The 16625-nt window shown below is 40.2% G+C and overlaps 2 protein-coding genes across 2 annotated transcripts; both read right to left on the bottom strand.

Moving 5' to 3' along the window:
- Nucleotides 1-331: 331 nt before the first annotated feature.
- Nucleotides 332-7870, bottom strand: rpz4 (rapunzel 4). The gene is made up of 3 exons (XM_063485850.1): nt 7657-7870; nt 3632-3696; nt 332-3512 (listed from the first exon to the last, which is right to left on the bottom strand). The coding sequence occupies exon 3, from the start codon at nt 3488-3490 to the stop codon at nt 2315-2317; it is 1176 nt and encodes a 391-aa protein (XP_063341920.1). The 5' UTR covers nt 3491-3512; nt 3632-3696; nt 7657-7870; the 3' UTR covers nt 332-2314.
- Nucleotides 7871-7999: 129 nt separating this feature from the next.
- On the bottom strand, nt 8000-12109 carry rpz5 (rapunzel 5). The gene is made up of 2 exons (XM_063485849.1): nt 11857-12109; nt 8000-10368 (listed from the first exon to the last, which is right to left on the bottom strand). Exon 2 carries the CDS (start codon nt 10305-10307, stop codon nt 9126-9128), a length of 1182 nt encoding a protein of 393 aa, XP_063341919.1. The 5' UTR covers nt 10308-10368; nt 11857-12109; the 3' UTR covers nt 8000-9125.
- Between the last annotated feature and the right edge of the window lie 4516 nt (nt 12110-16625).

Raw genomic sequence — 16625 nt, 5'->3', positions numbered from 1 at the left:
ATAATGTTGTTTGTTTTAGTAGTAAATCAGGTCTTTAATTATTTTGTAGAACTTAACACCAATTAGCCAAAATGATCCCAGATTACAACATTTGCCAGTTAGAAACAGTTTGGATCTTATAACGAACACGCAAACTGCAACTGCAATAAATTAATGATGATAAACAAAGAAAAGATGCGTGATTATGTTTACTTGGAAGATTTGTTACATTCAGTGCTTTTGGTGCATACATTTTAATCTAAGACACTAATTTCCCCAAAACACTTTATGGAAATAATATGACACAGATGTGCAACATAAGAATTTTCTGTCAGTCATTTTTACATTCAAATCAGTGTTGCATACAATTTTATTGATAATTAGTAAAATTTATTAGACTTATATAATAACATAAAATAATAAAGAAACAGAAGGAAGACAGATTGGTTATAGTGGTGTGGAAAACTATGAGCAGCTGCTACTGTCCTTATAAAGTAGAGTCCATATAGTGGTCAGATTATACAATTTTTGTATTAAAATCTAAAAAAAATCTATTAATTTCATATCCCAAAACCAAGATTGATCCCACAAAAAACCCAAAACTGTTTATACCCTCAAAAAAGTGAAGATCGGGGTTTGGGTACGTTCAAACTTCCAGTTTATGTTGCACAAGCTCACAGGCAAAATTGTGACACAAGAATATTTTAGGCACCTGTCAGTAAACAAAACAGTACCTCAGCATGTCAGTAACAGGGTGTGAATAAAAACTGAGGCCTTTTGTGAGCTCTTGTGCTGTGTGCTGTACAGCTTCAAGTGAAGACATTTATTATTATTTCACCAACTGAGAACAAGAATAATTTGCATTTCAGTCTCTCTAAATGCCTGGAATCATTTTCTCTCAAAGGCTTTGGTGTAGATGTCCTCAACAGGGCGAAGTCAGCACTTATCAGCACCAGCACAAGCACAATCTCTCTGTGACAGATGAACCGTAACAACAAAGTCCCCAGCATGTCCTGCTGCAAAGAAACAACCACGTCCTCCCAAATTTCATAACAGTGGAAAATATTAGCTGATTAGCTCCTGGCAAAGTTTCTGTAAAAACTTTAAAACCCACAACTTTCATAAAAAATGATACAATTTACACTAATGCAAAGTAAGCCAAGAGGTGAGCACTTGTATCTGTCTTGAGAAAGAAACAAAGCACAGCTGTGTTTGGTCAACGCTGGATAAAGTCTTACTACTCTGCAGCCACCTTAGCAACACCTTCAGGCACATTTGGGCCGTTATTTTGAAACCTTCTTTCTCTCTGAACAGGATGAGAGCCTCAGGATTCATTTCTGTGGTCAAGGGAAAGCGAGAAAATGCTTCCTGAGTTTGGAGATTTTGTCCCAAAATAATGTTTAAAAAGCTTTTAAGCTTTTTTAGGTAAGACATATACCACACTTATTATCGTTATGCTTGGAGTTAGCAGAAAAAAAAGGAAAATGGCACACTTACCTATAGCTTTACTAGATAACAAGTAAATATGCCTCCCACAACACAATTTAAGCACAATCATGAACCTCAACTGTGGAACATCATGCTCCGCTACATTTCAGCTGTTGATCTGTTCGTTAGTGGATCAACCACCATGTTTGCTGTTTCATTTCTCTGTATTTTTGTATTCACAATTCTTTGTGCCTTTTCTCCAGTCTAGTTTATGTGAACTTCTTGTGGATGAATGTCAGAAAAAAGAACATTTCAGCATAAAAAAAATGATTATGGTAGTGCAGTTTGGGAAGGCATATACTGTATAATATCAGACACTGGTACTACAAGAATCCTGAATACAAATCTATGAAAGTCTATGAAATTCTTTAATGGCAAAGACTGCAGATGTTTTGACCCTAATCAACACCTGGGAAACATATTAGCCATATTCATAACCACTGTAACTGTTTAAAGGCAAACATGTCTACTCCTTTTATATATGCAAAATGTCTGTTCCCGGTGCTGGTGAGATGAACAGAGACTGATTGTGTCATCACTCCAGACTGAGCAATTAAATGAGTTGTAACATTATCAAACTTTTCATTAGTAGAAGTATAACTGTTGAGAACAAATCATTTTAACCATTCTTTTGGAAGAAACGTCTTTTTATCTTCTAATGACCACTGAAGTAAATATTCTGGCTTTGTACCCATTCATTTAGATAAGGGCTTCAAAACAACTGCCCAGAGGAGCTCAGGTTAAACAAAGGTGCACCAATTATCTGTGCAGAAATGATGATGTGGTACACAAACAAACACATACGCAGAATGAGTGACTTTTGGAGTTTTGTTCAGTGTCTAAAACATCAAGCTGAGTGAACACAGACGTAGAAGTTTTTGTGCTCCTCCCAGTAGTGAAGTTCATCTTCGAAGCTCCACGAGCAGGCCAGGTCTTTGGTGGATTTGATTGTGTGAACTACACAGTCGCCGGGTAACTTCTCGAACAGGAACTCAGCGACCCCAACCACTGTGAGTTTCTTCTGAGACTGGATCAGCTGTTGGATGTGGCTCTTGTCCACAGGCTCAGGCGAGGAGCTGTAGGACACCCACACGTTCAGTTTCTCATCCGAGGAAGGCACTTGGAAGCGGTTCTTTCCCGTTGCACATTGGAAATCCTTCTTGTTGACAAACAGGCCTGAAGGAGATTTAAATATACGCACAGACCAGCCCACCCAGTCATACTTCTTCTTTAGCTTCTCTATCATAGCATCGGCTAGCTGTTGGTTGGTTAAATCTTGCTGATCTCTCACCAGTCGTCGGGAGTCTTCTTCAGCTTGTTTAGGGAAGCTGACGATGCAGTCTTCAATGACAGCGTTCATTTTACCCTGGACAGCCTTCATCTTCTCACCCCACTCTTTCAGAAGATCGTCCTCCTCATCATATCCTTTCAGAGCAGCGTGGCCCAGCAGTGCAATGAGCGCAATGCAGAAGAGCTTCTTCAGACGGGCGCAAAAGTCTTCCATCACCCGGCGATTTTTCTCCTCATAGTTAAGGATGATCTCGAGCAAAGGTTCCCCAGAGAAACTTTCTCCCATCACAACGTTGAATAGGGTGTTAATATTTTTGTCGCCTCCGGTCTTGGCGAAATGCTCCAGGAAGAGCTTCTTCTTCACTTCCCGGAACTTAGGTTTGGCGTTGAGGATGTCCATGTACTTCCTGAACTGATTAGTAATGTTTTCCTCAACGGGGAAGTACGTAGAATCCACTCCGCTCTTCTTGATCTCCTCATTGATCCGCTGAAGCTCCTCAGACACTACATCCAGCCGATCTCTGACCTTCTGAAACTGCTCCTTCATGAATGCGGCCTCTTTGCTCTCCACGTTGTCCAGAGCCAGCTTGACAATCGGGGCTGCGATGGCGAAGACGGGGAAGAGGTCACCGGCGATGCTGGCCACCACTTCAGCTCCTTGCTCAAACACTTCCATCACTGTCTCCACCATGTCCTTTTTCTCAGACACAAGCTTCTGTAGTGGATTTGCCATCTTTGCTGACGTCTCTCTCAGACTGAAGAAAAACAATCACATTCTTAGAAACAGTCAGAACTGATCCTCTTGTAATATTAACAACAGTCAAAGTAAAACAGAGATTGAGGGGTCAGTTTTTGGTCTTCTAACTCTACTTACAGCTCTGTTCCAGTGTTGTTGGACTGTAGACTGTAGGCCTTGTGCTTCTTACTACGCAGCAAACGCTGATAAGGAAAGAGAGAAACAGCCAAGTGAGCTTCAGTGCTGGCTGCTGGTCACACCCAATAAGCAATGACTCAACAATGCCAAGAGAGTTCAGTAATGACGGAGGACTGGTATGGGCTGAACTGCTGCATGTTATTCGTATGTTAACCGCTGGGAGGTAAATTGTATCTGCTCAACATTTACATTCAACTTAAACAGCTATTCCTCAACAGAGTGACTATTATGCAAAGACAACATGGAGGAGCACTGACTGGTTTCAAGCCATGCCAAGCCAAGTCTAACTGAGAAACACAGAGCTCACATGCTTACCATGGCAAACTTGCAGAGAATAAAAGCATGTGGAACTAAATTATGTACTTGGACTGTTAAATGCAACTATCCCCTCTTTAAGTCACACTGTTCAATGGGCTGTTTTCCAAGTTAAAAGTAAAATTAAATGCCTAAGAAAGAGTTTGAAATCCATTATTTTGTTGCCTTTTTGCAAAGGGTTAAATTATAAAATAGATTCAACATTATAATGAAGCTGTAGCCGGCAACTTAGCTTAACATAAAGACTGAAAACATGTCTGGAAAAACTGAAAACTCAAGGCCAAAATTATCAGGAAGCCTCTAAAAGTGTAACACGTGAAGTCAGGACAGTTCATGAGCTTCTGGCAACAGATCAGTTCCCATAAAAGCTGAATGAAAGGAAGACGGTGTGATATGTCTGAAAGCTTCACTTTGAGTAGTGAAAGTCTGTCATTTCCAAAGCGTTAAAAATGGCCATAGCACCACAGCTGCTAACCGACACACATAAGGTGCTCTTTTGCTTGTGTGCTCGATGCTCTGGGTTTATAGAAGTGAAACAGGTCATGACAGACATATGAGGGCTTGTAAAGAATCCCTTAGTCTCATATATTGGATGGGCTTCACTTTTCTACATGCAGGACTAATGTTGTCAAAGCAGTGACCTTTTCCTAAATCTAATCAAGAATTTTTGTAATAATAATAATAAAAAAGAAAATAGCAAGCAAGAAGTAAAAGTAAAATTGAGGGTTAAATTCAAGATGGCAATAACCCTTCCACAAATTAAAGCATGCTGGGCATTTATTGATATGCAGGGGGAAAAAGTTTTCCCTTCATTTCAGCCTAAAAACCGGATCCTTGTTGAACTTGGAAAGTCTTAGTCTGAACAACATTTCCAAATTCCAGGACTCACAGCAAGAGCAACACTAACTGATTTCCTGGGCATGTTCAGACATGTCCTTTGTGCAAATCTGGAAATGTGCAATTTTGGAAGAAACTTTCATTTGTGTGGAAAAAAAAAAAAAAACAGGGCCCCGTGACTGTTTATTTTGCAGCTCTCGGTAAAGAATCTGCCGTCACACTCTTCAGTTCAGGTTTCTGGTCTTGTTCACGTGGTGTGTTTCATTTGGAGCTGAGTGAGAAGCAGCAGTGCTGTTTCTCCTCAGTCGATATCAGAGCAGCAGGCGTGGGAAGTGATTAAGTGTAAAGAGGTTAAACTTGCTGGGCGAGGGTGCGTTTTCCAGTGAAACTCAGCAAGTTACCACGGCAACAAGACAATGGAAAATAATCTGTCAGCTCATTTATCTATCTGCTGAGGTCAAGTCTGTCCCAGGGGGGTTTATGTGGCTAAACTGCAGAAGATAGCACCCATTTCTCAGGCTGACGCATCGCACACCTCTGCAGCTATCAGACACCAGCACAAAGGATGTCTAGACAGGTGATCAGATTTTAGCAAATCTGAACACAAATTAAAGGAATAGTTTGGCCTTTTTTGAAAACACACCTACTTTTTTCTTGGCAGGATGCAGATAAGAAGCTATCCTCTCGCAATAAAACAACGTTATAACCAGCACAATGGCTGGTGGAAATGAAAGAAACTTAAATGTAATCATCTCTGACTATAACCTAAGTAATATATAAAAAAAGACATATTGCCTTTTTGACAATGTCAGCAAAATACTGAACACATTGCATCTTTATTTGAGGGAAAAGCTGTTGCACTGGATTGCATTAGATTTTTACACTTGTACTTAATAAAGTGCCCAGTAAATGTTCATCTTGTTTGATTAATTTATACAAAAACTTAAGCGCAAAAGAATTTGGGGTTTAGCTATGTTCTATTGGCTACATTTTGGCCTGGAGTCAAAGTCACTGCTCCCGGCCAAGAATTCTTTGGGAAAGGGCTAGACATGTTGTTTACCATTCTTTATGACAAACTAAGCTAATCAGCTGCTTCATATTTAATGGAGAAATATGATTAATTTCATCTAACTCTCCACAAGAACTCTATTCTCAAAGTGCCACACCTGTGAATAAACAAACACAAACCTCTTCAACAAAAAAAGTGATATAACGGATATTATATGTTCAGCAACCCAGACAGCAAAGGGGAAACTTGAAGGCTGTTCACTTCGCTGTTTCTCAAATATAACATATGTAGGATGTTATATTTGTGCAATTTTGTTCTAAAAATTAAGAAAAACAGCAAACTAGGAAATTCCAGCAGGAGGTTAGAGCATTTCCAGTTACTGCATCTCATTTGATTTAAGCATAAAAAATGTTTCCACTGATGGTATCTCTCAGTTTCGCTCCTTCTCGGGGTCTCGTGGGTTTTGTAACTGCAGTCTGAGTGCATGAAACACCTCCACGCAGATGCTTCAAACATAAAAGTGCTTAAAGAAATCACATTTTCATAGACAAAGAGCTGCTGCAGCTCACATAACAGAGATGCACACCGCAGTCTGTGGACTGCCATTTAGATGCTGTTTTAGTCATTCTTCTGCTGCTCCTATTTGACCAGTATATTTTCTAACTCCAGAGCTTTTCAGATCAAGCTTTTACATTAAAAATCTAAAGAAAAATGCAAAATGATTTCTGTGATTTTCACCCTTTTGGGGTCTTTAGTTACATTTCAGGTATCTTTAAGTTGTTCACAGTTATACAAACATGAATTTGCCTTTTGAAAATAAGTACTCAAAGACCAAAGAGGAGGGTAAATACAGTATATTCTACAAATCAGCAAACATTATAGAAGTGTCTTTGTCCTTTTTGTACTCCATTAATATTATGATGACCTTTCAGCTGTGTGTGACCCACTGGAGAGGCGTAACCTTTAGCTCTGTCAGCTCAGGACTGAACTGACCAATTATATGCTGCTTATGTGTTGATACGGTCTCAAAGAGCAATATAATAAAAATATCAGCCAGGGTGACGGTTTTCCTCTCATCTATTATTACTGTGCAGAATTTAAACACTGTGATATGCTAATGGCAAATTTATATGAGGATCTGTGCAGTGGCAAGAAACACAACGCGCATGCGCTATCTGCACTGACTTTAGTGCCAGCTTCATCTGGACAGTCGAACAAACCCTCCATCTGACAGCTGACCACTCAGTCTGACCACTGAGCAGGGAAAAAACTTAACGCTCTGTTAAATGCGCTCTCTTAATGGATGAAGTATCGATCAGTCCGCGCGCGAGGGTTGTAATTGTATCGTTTTACATCTGATGGGCAGAGAAACAAACAAACATAGCAGCTTCACACCACAGATTAGGTTTGCGTTACAGCGCAGCCGCGTCAGTGGATTAAAAAAAACAAGCACTTCCTGGAAAAAGTAAAGCGGTGGCACCAGATCTGGCAACCAACGCCCATAAAAGTTTTTGCGTGAACTGCATTAAATTTTGCAGATTCGTCTAATCACCCACTCCGCTTTATTAAAACAACCCGCGTTAACAAAATATATGAGGACTTTTAACAGCAGTGAACAAAAAGCGGATTTAAAAAAAAACAGCTCGATTATGTAACGAGAGTGGTATGAAGTCGATTAAGCTGAATCGATCCTCCACTCATCAGCACTAACACTACGGCCACAGGACCCTTATAATGTCTCTGCTCACACGCAGTTAAAATGTGCCTGTCCACTATGAAACATTTTCAAGAGAAACGGACTCACCTCATAAAGTTTGCGGAAGAACTCTAACTTCCAGACTGTTTGCCTTCCTATTGGTCATGTGGCTCTCATGTTACAGAGAGCAGGCACACCCAGTCAAACCCAGAAGAAGTACAAGAAAAAAGAAAAAAAAATCCTGGGTGGTGTAGGGAAAATCAGTTGTGAGCATAATAGACTGTTGTTGATATTGTATACAGATCGGCCTCCACCCATCTAATAAACAAAGGCATGTTATTACAGCATTATAACCGTTAAAGAGCTAATCTGACTGAGTTCGTTTGAACTCAACACGAGCCTTTAAATAAGAGAGTAACAACGATAACAAAGGATGACAAAATATCCGCAATTTTAGTTTATTAAGAATGAAAGTAAAACACGCATACCGTTTAATCACAGCACCAAAAACAGCAAAATATTTGATTTTTTAAAAATAGGCTTTTATTTGGAGAGTGGGTAATATTAATTCCACTGTCTACCACAGTATTAGTCATTTGTGCACTCTGAATCATTCTTTATGACACATTTCCTTTACATTTTGAAAAGCTTTACTGATTACAAAAAAAACAAATTTCCCACCTGTGGGACTAATAAATGTTATCTTATCTTTTTATAACAGGGGACCTGAATTTTTTTAAGTGGTTATTTTTTGTTTGTTTGATTGTTTTGTTGAGATTAGATGAGCTCTACTACTCTAATGTGAACTTAAATCACTCTTAAAGCCTTCATGAGTGCTTTGGCTTCCTTCCACAATACACATAATTGTGACTCTAAATGGTTCTCAGTATGAATATATCTCTGTCTGATATAGTGGTGATCCGTGTTACCTTGGCCTTCACCTGTGACAGCTGAGGTAGGCCCAAGGGATAAGCAGAAGAAAATGAATGGACGGATTTCTCTTTCGATTTTTAATATAGAAATCGAAGGCCAAGCAAGCAAATATGCACATTTCCCCCAAATGTAGAACTATTCTTTTAATTGTTGAACACCTCATTAATATTTTTTTTTTACCTCAGAACCAAGTCGCTGACTAATAATCCCATTCAAACCCAGTTTTGATAGTCAAGAATGTCATTTTCAAAACATCCAAAGCCAGCATTTTCCAAGGGTAGATTTTCACATATAATTTTAAAATCTCTGAAAGCTCACAAACAGATATTACTCAGTCATCCACCCTTAGCAGGCTAGTATTCAGTGGGAACAGATTCACGACCCTAATGCTAAGACAAAGCTGGCATGGATACGTCTGGCTCTGAATTTTCTCACCTCAAAGCTACACATATGTATGTATAAGAATATAAATTGTTGCATTAGACAATGGGTCACATAGCAAAACCCAGACAGAGCTGATTACACATCAACAGAGGCAAGATTTAGGAATACATTTCTATATTGAATGGAGATCTTTTCAAGTCTCTGATAAAGACATTCATAAATTCATCAATAAGAAGGTACACATTACATTTTTCATTGGCCTACTCAGGATGAATGCACAGGTACGCTCGTTTGTGTTTTCCAAAGTAGTAACAATCCTCTTGGAAGTTGGTGGACTGCACCACTGCCTTGTAATGGCTGACAGCATGGACCAGGCAGTTGGGGAAGCTTTTGTTCAAAGACAGAGCAACTGCCATCATGTTCCCCTTCAACTTCTCCTGCTCAATCTTATCCTGGATCTGACTCTTGTTAATAGGCTTCGGGTTGACACAGAAAGAGACCACAATCTTGATCTTGTTCTTGGTCAAAAGGTCAAACCAGTTGGCTCCTCCACTTCCATGGTACTTCTTTCCAGCTAGCCAGTTAAAAAAGAAAATGCGCTCCCGGTCATTGAAGGCCCTGATGGACCAGTTCACCCAGTCGTATTTCTTAGCAAGCGCATCCAAGATGGTGTTGGTGAAGTTCTGGTCAGCAGTGCCTGGGTTCTCCTGAACTAGATGCTCTATGTCCACCTTGGCTTGTGTGGCAAAGTTCTCTGTACAGTCATCCACAGCTGCTTTCATCCGCTTTTCCACTTCCTCCATTCGTCCTTGCCACTTCTTCACTATCTCCTCCCCAACTCCTCCTTCCTTGAGGGCAGCATAGCCCATGACAGCAATAATGCCAACCACAAAAAGCTTCTTCAGTCGAGCACAGAAGTCCTCCACTGCCCTTCTGCTTCTCTGCTCTGTATTAACTACAGTTTCCAGCATAGGGTCTCCTGAGGTGTTCTCCCCAGTGACAGAATTGTAGAGGGCATCCAAGTTTAAATCCATATCGGTGCTCTCATAATGGCTGATGAATTTCTCCATCTTTTTCTCCTTGAACTTTGGCTTGGCGTTGACAAAGACCTGAAACTTCTCATACTGACTGATCATCTGTGCCTCTCGATCAAAGTTTTGCTTGTTCATCGACGTCCTCTGCAGCTCCAGGGCAAGTTTATCAATCTCATCTTGGATTCCTTCAAGTTTTTGGTTCACCATCTCGAATTGTTGAGTTAAGTAGCGAGCCTCTTTGCTGTCTGGGTTGCTGAGCAGCTCGGCTGAGGCCACGAACACGGCCTCCAAGACGGGGTGCAGCTGGCCCACAGTGGCAGCTAGCACCTCAGAGGCTTGCCCCATGATCTCCACACCTTTCTCTATCTTGTCCCTGTTGTTCACGAGCCAGTCTGCCACACTGTTCATCTTTGAACTATATGTTTCACACTAACTAATCTAAAAGGATTTCCAAAGGCTTTGCTGGTGCCTGAAAGAAGAAGAAACACGAAACCCTTGTGAAGTTCATTAATTTGAGACTTTTTAGCATTTCAGATAAAATATGGCTCAGCTTTTTCTTTATTTTAGCAAATATAAGTAACATCAAGTCTCTCTCTGTCTTTTTTCAATCCTTTCACAGCATGCATGGTGCCCCTGTGTAGGAGAGTGTTTGCAGTCTCAGGAATAGGTTCTCTAAGAACATGTTCCCGACAAACAAACTCTACAATAAAAGCAAACAGCAGGTCATGTCAGCACATGTAGGCATCCAGTTTCAGGCCGCGCCCTCAGAGCATGAGTTAATGACAGGGACTCGTTTTTAAGTCCTGGTGGCATTGACACAGGTCCAAAAAAAAAAAAAAAAAAAGATTAAGTACACAAACGAGTCCTCATGGATGGTAAAACAGAACAGATGTCAAATATGGTATGTGTACTCATGAATTATGACGTGGACATATTGTGCAACACTGCAGTGCTGGCCTTTTGGGATGTCATTTTTACTTCTCTAACAATAGCCAAGAACCAAAGCAAACACAGATGTTCACAACATGGGTAAAAAAGGGGATTTACTTCGATGATGATTCTATACTTTTCTATGTAAAATACCCAAAAGAGATGAGCTAACTAATTTCTAGTTCCCTGGAGCTCAGAAAAAGGCACACCCAAGACTGAGAGAAGAAAATCCCCCACCAGTGCACTTGTTCAGTAATACAACCACATTTCCCTCCTCATTACAGCCTCAGTTTAATTGAATGCACCCAGATGTAATATTTGTGAGGGTTTACTTTTGTGTAAAAAACCACAAAAATACAAGTTTATATGTAACAACACTTTATCAGCTCACCAGTGACTGCTGCAGTGATGAGATCAGTGGTGTCATTTTACAGCCTTTCCTATCACTGTGCTAATTAGATTTACTTCATTTGGTAACATACCATCAGATTTTTTGTGCATTTCTATGAGAATCAAATGACAAACAACAAAAATTAACTTTTCAAAATTTTAATTTGGAATTAAAAAACGGATTTAGATTACATTCTAATGAAGGAAAACAAAAAGGGGGAGTAAGTATTTACTGAATATCTTGGTAATTGCTTGGTAATAACCTCCCTTGTAAAACCAAAAAGTCTTCTTTGACATCAAACATATTTTGGTGAGAGAAAGAGAGGAGAAAAAGGCGAGTCCCACACAGGCACTTGATCAAACTCCGGTTTCTCCTCTAAGTGCGACGGAGACTTAACGGCTCTGTCGCACTTAGGATGTGGTTTTTCAAGTGCCCACATCCTCTGAAAGACTCACTCTACCTGTGGCATTCCAGTTAAATTTTTCATTTAACATTGACAGCATGAAATGAAAAATGTAAATGTTTATATGGATATAGGCGATGAGTTTCTCTTTCTTCCTTTCTTTCTTTCTTTAAAAACAATAATAAATGATGAAGATTCTGAACAAATAATTAGAAAAGAATGAAGAAACTCACCTTTTTAGTTAAATATCCAATGGGCTGCAGTCCAGTTATCCAGTAGTCCAGCTGTGCCTGTGAGCACCAGCCTCCTTAGGATATATATATAGTCTCTCTCTCTCTCTCTCTCTCTCTCTCTCTCTCTCTCTCTCTCTCTCTCTCTCTCTCTCTCTCTCTCTCTGTCTGTCTGGGCTCTTGTCACTCCCCATTTGCAACTCCTCTATCCTGTTCCAGCATTCCATAAAAAAACCCACTCAGAGGGATGAGAGACCAGCGCTGACAGAGATAACATCCTGTAAACACTCCCCTATGCAGGGACACCAAGCACCCTGGGAACAGATAAAAAAAAATAAAAATACTGGTTTGTGTGTGTGTGTGTGCATGAGTATGAATGCAAGAGAAAAAGAGACAGATAGACAAAGGCAGTGTGAAAGAGACTAAAAAGGAGGCCAGTCACAGTAGGGCTCAACTACGTGGCCCACCAGCACAAAACCCCTCTTGTTGTGGCTCGAACAAGGTTGCCATGGCCACTGCACCGGCTCCCCCAACTTATGTGAGACGCTGCATGCTTGAGAACCAAAGTGAGCTCTCTGTTCTCCCAGCGAGTTGGGATCCACAGCAAGTTAGTTAGACTTCTAGGTGATCTTATAAATGTTGACCTACTTTACTTTAAATCTGATTATTAGCAATAGAAAGTTACAGCTCTGTAGTCAAGCTTTACAAATCGGGATGACATTTGCCCTGCAGGGGCAGCACTTTCAGAATCAGTCCGTCACAGCGCAGACTACAGAAAGGCGGTCTGTGTTTCTGACATTCAGAGTTCACTCTGAGCCTTTGTGCTTTCTAAAGCAGTCATCTGTGCCACTTTAGGCACGACAAAGAAGCAGGAGGAAGAGGAGAAACTGCACTGTGTGACAAACTGAAGCTGGTCAGCTGGGCTTCCTTGTTCCTGTGTCGTCCTTCTGTCACATCTCACACTTGAACTAATTGTGACCATCGGAAACCAGAGAGTAGGTTTCGCAGGGACTCAACAGTATGTGGTGTGATGGGTGGTACAGACTGATGCTGGTTTAACATTCGCTGCAGAGGCCTGAGCGTGACGTCGCTCAGCTGGAAGACCTCGAATGCTGTTTTTTCTTTTCTTTATGCCGGCAAAGAAAATGATCAGCAAACACACACACACACACACACGCACATGCACACACACGCGCACACGCACACATGCACTGTGTCCTGACATTTACTTTCAAGTGAACAAACAACACGGCCTATTAAAGGTAGTCTGGCTCCAGCATCAATAGAAAGTGTTGAATTTGTAGAAAAGTTTGGCCTTTGTTGTTTGTGGTTTCAGGCTTGCCAGGTGGAAACATGGGTGAAATATTTGAGATAATGACAGCCAGCTGAGGGGAAAGAGGCCGTTTCATCTCTTTACACTGCATGTTAGGAAAGCTGAATTAGGAGTCTCATTCCTGATTTTGTGTAATGAGACGTCCTTTGAAAGTTGTGCCTTCCTTTGTTTTTAATGAAAGTACAAACTTGTGCTTATTGCACTTCATTGCCTGCTGCTGAATAATATTTGAATCAGCAAAACACAAGTAAAAAGCTTGTGTAGATTGTATATTATGCATTAATGGCATGTTATACAAAGCTCATGACCGTTTTGTCTTACCTTGACTTATCCAATCACAGAGTTTATTTGTGTCTGGAAGCTAAAATGATAAATGGCTGTCTTTTTCAAGGAAGCATGGCCATGTTTTATCATTTTGACCTTGGTCAATGACTAGTGTTTTCTCCTCGCCACAAGATGTCTCTTCAGCTCACAGGAAAAGCCCCCATTGGTTCATCTCATGGCAGAAGATGCACAGCATTTTCTGGGAAGGGTTGAGTGTTTCAAAATATCAATAGCTCTAATTATGAGACAAGAGAAAGCACTTATTCAGAAGATAAGATTTCTATTATGTATATTAAACTATAGCTAGAGGTGCAGACACAGGCTCGATACAAACAAGACAGATGGCCAAAGATTTTTAATTTGAAATTCAGACTTCATTTTGGCAGAGCTACAAGCAAAGCTCTGAAAATGTTGAATACATGCATCAAGATAAACGTGCTTCACTCACATCAAAAAGACAGAAGGTGCTTACGGCCATTTTCTACCATGTCCCGAAAATCCACACAAGAGTATGAGATCAGTATGTCGAAGGATTGCTTCATAAATAGAAAGTTGTTTAGTGGGAAAGACAGGATCTAGTAACCGTCATTGGCTGACTCCCGTGGGAAAATAAAGGTGGGCAGGGCAGACAGGTCCTTTGAAATGTGTTTCCTGGTGAGATGGATGTTTGATTGTGAGATATTGCCAGAGGGACGAAACAGCAGAAAGAAAGTTGATTCGAGTCCAGATTATCACCTTTTAACTTTTCTCTCTGTGCTGTGTGTATTTGAATGACAGGAAGGGATATGTTTAGCTGTTTGAAGAGCTCGGTGCAGTAAAAACAGAGATGAGTGATTTAAAACTATCCACAGTGTCTCATAATGAACTGTGTTATAGTCAAGCTACATCCCACATTATGTGATGTAATGTGTGAATAAAGACAGACACAGTCAATGCCACAAATGCACGTAGACCATAATATGACTTTATTGCAGTCAAAGCCAGCCAGACTCATTTGGAGATTGTAATGCCAGATTTAACTGCAAATGATTCATTATGATTGATTTATTAGGAAAAGCAACAAACAACAAGTTAAAATGCTGTTTGAAAAACCAGCATGAACTCTGTAAGCAGATTGCCCAATCAGCTAGCTGCAATAATTCTTGAAAAATCTCATGCAGAATCAGTTTTTCATATCTAAAGCTATTTCAAAATCACCTAATCCTTTGGACAGCTGATGGCATTGTTTCCTTTAACACTGAACATCTACATACTTAAAACATCTCAGACTAAGTGGTTGTTCCTTTATCAGCTAATCCTAGTAACACTGGTCTTTATTGAGTCCTCCAAAGCCACAGAAAAGTAGGATCAGCCGAGGTGGTTTTCAGTCACCCAAGATGTCTGCGCGGTCTTGTGGTTACTGACTAAAGGAGAAAAAATATATATATAGTGGAAACCGTCATTGGTAGCTGTTTGGAGGAAAAGGTGAATGGGCAGGTGCCAATTTTTGGCCTAGCAGGAGGTTTTGTTTAAGGTGATTTATTCTAAAGGTGATAAACAAAAAAAGAAAACAATCTCATTTTTAAAACTTCTGTTAGAACAACTGTTAGGTAACATGAATTAGGTACCTCATTACACTGCTCATTACAGTGCTGGTAAATGATGAAGGAGATTATAAAACTAAAGATAAACAGAGGAGGACAATAAAAATCAGAAGTCAGAAGGAAATAAAAAGTGTGTGTGCCCCTTTTTAGTTTGAACTCTTTTCTTTGTCCAATGCAAAAATGATCTTTTTATTTACTCATCAGAGCAAGTAGCAGCACACCAAAAAGCTGGGGATAGAAAAAGAAAATATAAATATATTTCACAGCAGGTATGTTGGATATGTTGGACATGCTATGTTTGCCATGGTGTCTACATTTCAGGGGTATTAATGCGGTTGGATCATTGAAAATGAGCAGAGATGCAGAGAGTAAGTTCTTCTATGAAAAGACTATTGGAGACTTCATTGCAAAAAGAGTATTCTGGAGAATTGAATGAGAGTTTTTGTTATTTTGGAGTTTTTTATGAACAGAGAATTTGACCTGTGATACAAAGACATCTGCATAGTTTAATTCAACAATTCAAAGGCGCCATCACTTTAATGGCACGTGATGGTGGTGCCTGAGAGATCAGCAACTTCATCCTCTGGGGTCATGGCTTTCTGTAAAAAACGTCAAATTTGTTAAAATATTTCACCCCTCCCCAAAGCAGTGCACTGAGCAGCCAACCAGCTCCCTATGCCTTGCATGCAGCTTGTTTGGGTTAAAACACACTTACGTATAAACACCATCTTGAGCCTGGAATTTCAGAGATGCCTGAAATTTCTCTATCTAAATGTCCTTCAGGGAGGTTTTGTGATGAAGTCAGCCCAGAATGTCAGCATACACTGTATTTTCACAGGAATGTGTCCAGTGTGGGTTTTGGAGCATATGTCTGCATTCTGAGTAATGTTGGGTTTCCCCTGCCTGGTCCAGATGCTTCCAGGTCACAGAGAAGCGGGCATAAAGAGACAGACTGAAGCATCTCGTTGGTCTAAATAAGTCAAGAGAGAGCAAGGACAGAGGAACAAGTACTTCCTCACTTTATGTTCATGGAAAATGAAAGCGACCCAGCTGCTACCAGTTCCCCTTTGCTCATTTTCAATAGTAATAATATGCTTAACTTGAACCATGTGGACAAAGTCTTAGTTGTTGCTTTGAGACATTTTAGTGTCTCAGATCAATCTGAGATTTAATAATTAACAATAACCACATTCAGTGGACCAAAACGTTGGAATCAAACCCTTATCTATTCCCAGCCTTCTTTTTATTCAGTTGGTGTGTGCAGTTTTTACAGGATCACTACATAACACAAGTGAACTTTGCCCAGTCTGAGTCACGCACCAACAATCTGTATGCACAACAGGGACTCTGGTGGCTGTCTCGCTGTCCTCCTTGATAAAAGTCCATCTGTTGCTCAAGCAGATCAATACAAACTCGGGTTGGATTTAAGGAAATAGATGGAGAATCACAGGCTGGAAGTAGGCAGCGTATTGATTGCAAGCAAATTCACCCCAAGTCAATAATTGCCCTTCTACAAATTGAGCCAAACCACC

This window comes from Pelmatolapia mariae, linkage group LG10_11 (assembly GCF_036321145.2).
Source record: "Pelmatolapia mariae isolate MD_Pm_ZW linkage group LG10_11, Pm_UMD_F_2, whole genome shotgun sequence".
NCBI lineage: Eukaryota > Metazoa > Chordata > Actinopteri > Cichliformes > Cichlidae > Pelmatolapia > Pelmatolapia mariae.
This window is presented reverse-complemented; position numbering and strand designations above follow the sequence as displayed.